The 5,813-nt window shown below is 46.2% G+C and overlaps 1 protein-coding gene across 1 annotated transcript; it reads right to left on the bottom strand.

Moving 5' to 3' along the window:
• Positions 1-1,358: 1,358 nt before the first annotated feature.
• Positions 1,359-1,873, bottom strand: LOC127300076 (EC protein I/II). Its single transcript, XM_051330180.1, has one exon. It carries the CDS (start codon positions 1,798-1,800, stop codon positions 1,561-1,563), a length of 240 nt encoding a protein of 79 aa, XP_051186140.1. The 5' UTR covers positions 1,801-1,873; the 3' UTR covers positions 1,359-1,560.
• Positions 1,874-5,813: the final 3,940 nt, after the last annotated feature.

Below are 5,813 nucleotides of genomic sequence, written 5' to 3'. Positions count from 1 at the left end.
AGACCCACCTCGTACAATACGGCGCGCAAGCCGCGTATAGGCAAGGTAAAGACCGATGCCCACTTCCCAATGCGCCAACTCACCCAATCCCTGCCCAGGTGTAGGCGAGCTCGGGAGCTATATCGCCGCTCTCCTGAACCCATAAACTCGTTGAAAAAATATGATCCAGCAGGTTATTCGATATCTGTTTTGCGCTTACAGAGTCACGGCATCTCAGGGTAGCTGAAATTATATGCGAGGAGAAAAATGTGCCGGTTCACAAGTATTTGCAGGTCGTAAGAACCTGTGGAGTAGCCGCTAAGATAATTAGCATCCAGCAGAACCGCTGATCCCATGGAAGCTTTGACGGTTGTCGGTCTACATTTTGCATGTGTATACCGAAAAATCACTCAAGTTTTTTCTTCTTCTAGTAATAACTGAAAAATAATCATATTATCATGTTATTTTGAAAAAAATAAGAGGCACACCTTTGCTGCATGTTTTCTGAAGCAATAGTAACCACGAAAGCAAGAATAGAAAGATAATCTACCTTCATCTTAAAGTTTAAGGTATATTTTTTTTTAGAAAGTCAAATGAAGTAAAGTGTGATCAAATTTTTAGAAGAATTTATAAACAAATATGATATCTTGTAGGTATCATATGAAAATATATTTTACTATCTATCTAATGATATTAATTTTGTATTTTTCATATTAATATTTTTATAAAAAACTTAGTCAAACTAATCAAACTTAACATAGTTTGGCTTTCTGAAGAAAACATAAGGCTTTTTCCGATAAAACTTAGTCAAACTTAACATAGTTTGACTTTCTAAAAAAAATATAGACCTTAAGCCTGAATGGAGGTAGTACTTCAAATCATCCGTGTCAAGGTTATCTAGAACCCCTATGCCAGATGCTAACTATACATCGAGCTATGCAAGTTATCTTCTGATTAGCCCAAGTGATTACCCCCTTGCATAGTAAAAAGCAACCCGGAATTCCAATCTACCAAAATATGAATCAATTGTGCCTTTACTCGCACTTCGGCTCCGCTTCTTTTTTCTCTCTCAAAGGGGTGAAACTCCCCGGCCAGTTCCAATACTGAAAGTGATACTTTGCCTCGGTTCACTGCTCATTATATATTGTGATTCTTCATGCGTGTTCGGAGCAATCAGATTAAAATTTGCGATGTCAGTGTGCTCTTTGATCATTCAGAGAAACGTTCAGTTTAGTTTGAGACCTGGTTCCACGATCGAACCAACAATTAATTGTATCCTGCGTTGCTTAATTAACTTCATCGAGTAAGACGGCATGCATGTAGCATAGACTACTTCATCGAGCAAGAAAGCATGCATGTAGCATGGATGAACACCAAACTTATGTACGTACTACATATAATCGACTTCTTATTCGTTCTTAATTACATAACGATGCGAGTAGCAAGTAAACACGAGTTCACACGCACACATCCGACAGATCTAAGCACTTATTTATTGCTAACTCAGAAGTATAGGTAGCTGAGCTCCGATTGGTACTGTGTGCATCTGTCCATGGCTCAGAGAGCCCGCCGACGGATCGATCAGGCGGAGCCACAGGAGATGCAGTCACAGGCGGCGCCGCAGGAGCAGGTGGCCCTCCTGTTCTGCCGCCCGGACGGCGTGCCCTCGCGCCCGCACGCGCACGGGTTGCAGCCGCAGTGCTCGCCGCACGTGCACGTGGTGTGCTCCGCCGAGGCGGCGCCGCTCCTCGCCGACGTGCACCTGCAGTCCCGGCCGCCGGGGCACGGGACGGTGCACCCGCACTTGTCGTCGCAGCCCATAATCCCTCTGGCGCGTTGTGCCCGACTCCTACGTAGACTGTTGTGTTCTCCTGTTCTCGGTTCACAGGCGCTGGATAAGTGGATAAGCTGCAGCGTGCAAGTGTGCGCCTATATGAAAACCGAGCTTTAGCGGCGGCACGTCTCTCCGACGTGCGAATGATCGGCAGGTGGCGGTGGGAGAAGGACGCGTGGTGCAGGGCAGGAGGGCTCAGTGTGTATGTGGCACACGTCACGGAGCCAGGGCATGGACATCTGGTAACGTGATACAGCGGATAACCCCAAACTGGAAGTGTGGAACCTGTACCATATCGGGGTGGAGACGATCCATAAGCTGCTACCAGGCTCCAGAACTATACAGCGGATACAAGTCGTCAGGATTTTTGTTTTTCTGAAACAAGCAGCGGCGTGGAAATTAAGTAGAAGCAATAGTATTGTTTCTTTTATCTTTTTTTTTAAAATATTGTTTCTTTTATCAATCATCAAGGAACCTAACAATTGTTTCAAAAAAAATCCGAGAACAAGAAGAACAGGCGCCGCGCGCTTAGGCAAACCTGTCTATGCATGCCACTTGCATAAGGCCTTGATTAAAGGATCTCATGGCTCAACAATCAGCATAAGACCTATCTAGGAAACACTTGAGATGGTTCGCAAAAAAAGGAAACACTTGAGAAAACTAACTAACTAGGGAACAAACCAGCTAGGCTTAGTTGAATACTCATTCTGGTCATCCTTGGGAGGCTCATGTATGAGCTCCAGCATATCATCCTGCATGTTGTAACAGTATCCCCAAACACAACTAGGAGAGCCGAAGAGCTCGTTGTCGGCATGGTATATTCGAGTTCCGCTCCCGTCACCGCTATCGCTAAATGTGGCATGGTAACTATCCATGAACAGTTCATAGTTGCCTCTGATGCCTTCTCTTGACACCTTGCACCAAGCGAGGCCATTAGGGCTCAACTCGAAGATGTGGAAATCAACCGGCGTGTACGAGTTTTTCCATTCGTCCGGCATGAAAACCTTGACCAAAAGCAGCTTGTGTGGCAGTGCAACAAAGTGAAGGCACTGGTTGATCCGGGACTTGTCCGCCCAAACGGAACAACCAACGCCGCACGACATCTTGGAGGAAAAGTTTGATGTCGCCGGTGGCACGTCGACCTGGTAGAGGAGGTCGAGTGTCGTGGGATCGAACACCAAAGTGACGCACCTGTTGTTCATGGCGAAGATCTTGCCTTCAAAATAGGAAAAATCGACGAAACTTCTACCCTTTAGATTAGGGTTGCTTATCATTGTCCACGATGCGTCCACGGGCCGGCAGAATACCATGCCGGTAGCACTAGATCTCGCTTGTAACCATCTGTGGTACATCATAATCACAACGCCTTCCGTGCTACCCGCTGGAGTGCTAGGCGGGACATGGATGGCAAAGCGGAAGTGATTTGAGAATTGGATGTAGGTGTTATATAATTCACGACCATCGTGTGAGTAGGTCAGGATCTTGTGCTGCGTATCCTTGTTGTGCATCTCTTGATCTGTCAAGCGCTTGTCTAGGTATTTCCGCAGAGCGTCCCCTCTGAAACTGAAGGAAGGAAATTCTATATCTCCCAAGTACTCGTATGGATCACCCCTCTCATCTTCCTCGTCGGAAGAGTACTCGTTTTCATCTTCGCACGCAGTGGCCTTGTCCAAAGAGGACGCATTATCATCGGAATAATCTTCGAACCCACCGTCCTCGTTGAACGCGTACTCGTCCTGGTCTTCGCATGAGCTGCCCTCGTCCGAAGAAGAAGCGTCTTGATCAGTGGATTGGTCGTCGGGATCTGCTACGGCCTCCACATGGAGCGGTGCCGCTAGTCGTCTGAAAGGAAGATCTGGATCAGAATCAGAGTCAGTCTCGTAGAGGAGAAGCCTAATCTTGGACGTGTCGCTGCCATCGCCGAGATCGTTGAGCTTTGGCAGCGCTGCGGTGGCGCCGGTGGCCAGGTGCGAGAGGTGGCAGGTGATGTCCTGGGGATCGACGACGATGGACCACCCACTTGATAAGGGGAACACGAGCGCCGCGGCGTTGTGAGGGGAGGGAGGCAGGAGGCGCGGCGCCGGTGCCACGGCAGCGCGCCATGTCCGGCAGACTGAGCGGAACGTGGTGTGCCCCGTGAGGGCGTCGCGGGTCAGCTGCGCGATGTGATTCAGGACGTCGAAGGGGAGCTTGCAGAGCCAGTCGGGCTGTACGTGGTCGGCCATCGTCTGTCCCGCTTCGCGAACAGGAGCTAGCCTGAGGTATTGATTGGAGGACGCGACGTGGAAACCTTGATCGAGACCTTACTACTTGGAGTTTTATACTAGACGCATCTGTCTACGACTACAATTCTATAGCTGATCGATCTCCGGCCCGATGACGAGTTCGGTCTCCGCATCACCAAGAGTTGTCTTCCAATTTTTTTCCGTATACACTAGCTAGGAAATATGTCCGCGCGTTGCGGTGGATTAGCGAAAAAAATTTACTAAATATTATTTCATGGAAAGGTAACTATCATCGAGAATATTTGCACGTAATGGTAGCTCAACATTCAAAAGATGGATCGTTATTAGTAAACGTTCCGTTGGGAAATTACCGAACTGGAATTTCATGGAGATTTAATAATATACCTAGCATGAACCATCCAACTCCACCTGTGTGGGTCACACACAGCTAGGGTTCTGACTCTCAGGCGCCGCCGCATAGCACCACCGACTTTAATGAAGAAGTCGTGCTCCTCCTCCTCCTTCTCCTCCTCCTCCTCCTCCTCCTCCTCCTCCTCCTCCTCCTCCTCCTCTGGCTCTATTGAACCATCGGGAGAAGCGAAGCATGTCTGCTCCTCAGCCACCGTCAGAGTGAGCACAAGGTGAAGACCAAGGCGATCCAAGGTTGTCATGGAGGCGGCTTCTATAAGCACAATAGAAACGGAAAAAAAAATCTTCCTTCAACTTTTCCACCTCCTTGTCTAGCCATGCCGCTACTACAATTTAGGCATGCCTCAAGTCAACATGATTTTGTGAACTTTTATATCACCACCTACAGGAGATACATCTGTTGGAAAACAATAAATACAATAAGAGCAGAGAAATCAATTAGCTAACCTAAGCTAATCATGAAACTTCAAGATAGATAGGTGAAATATTTTATAAACTAAGAAGTCACATTTGATCCTTGCATGAACTTTGTGTAGTACATGATTGATAAGCGAAAATATAAGGAGGAGCTGCCTGCATAAAAAAATTAGCCAAAAAAAAATAAACATTGAATCACTTTGGATCTCTTCTCACATCCATGGGGAAAAAATCCTGTAAGAACTTATTTTACCAATCTCTAATAAAATATGGTGTAAACCAATCTATAATAAGATAGCTCACAATTTAAAAAGTTAACTTCGCATCGGCAATGCAATTTATTTCGGACCCCATGTTGTTTCTCCTTTTTCTATTACCAAAAATATTCATCCAAGCAAGGAAGAAAAGATTGCCATTTTCCTCTGATTTAAATTCAGATTAGTTTACAATACCACATTGAGTCGCTGTCATTTTTTTTCACTGCCTTGTAATAGATTTGGTGACCATCTATTCATAGTTTCATACTACATATCTAGAGATTCAGGCTGCTAAGTCCGGCTGTTTCCACCAAAAGACTCTGATTCATCAAGAAAGCTAGAAGTACTAAGCTAGAACATCACTAATCAACACTGTGCAAAGCTAGAAACACATACAAAACAGATAGAACTGTACACTACTAACATCAGTTCACCCATCAAACCACACAGGTAAGCCATATAAGAAGCACTCACAGGTCTATGGAGCGCGGCCACCAGGATCACTATCAGATGACAGGAATCGGGCAGCAAGATCGACCGGCTGCCGAGACCACAGGGTGGCAGCGGCTTGAAACATATCGATGCCTACTTTCTTCAGCAACAAACATCGGAAATTCAATTCGGCTCTTGGATGCCCCTCCACCCAAAAAACATATTTCTGATTGTCAAAAA

Source organism: Lolium perenne, chromosome 1 (assembly GCF_019359855.2).
Source record: "Lolium perenne isolate Kyuss_39 chromosome 1, Kyuss_2.0, whole genome shotgun sequence".
NCBI lineage: Eukaryota > Viridiplantae > Streptophyta > Magnoliopsida > Poales > Poaceae > Lolium > Lolium perenne.
Note: the sequence above shows the minus strand (reverse complement) of the source record. Positions and strands in the feature narration are given on the sequence as shown.

Coding starts and splice junctions, on each gene's coding strand:
- LOC127300076 (XM_051330180.1), bottom strand. CDS start 1,800: ATGGGCTGCGACGACAAGTGCGGGTGCACCGTCCCGTGCCCCGGCGGC.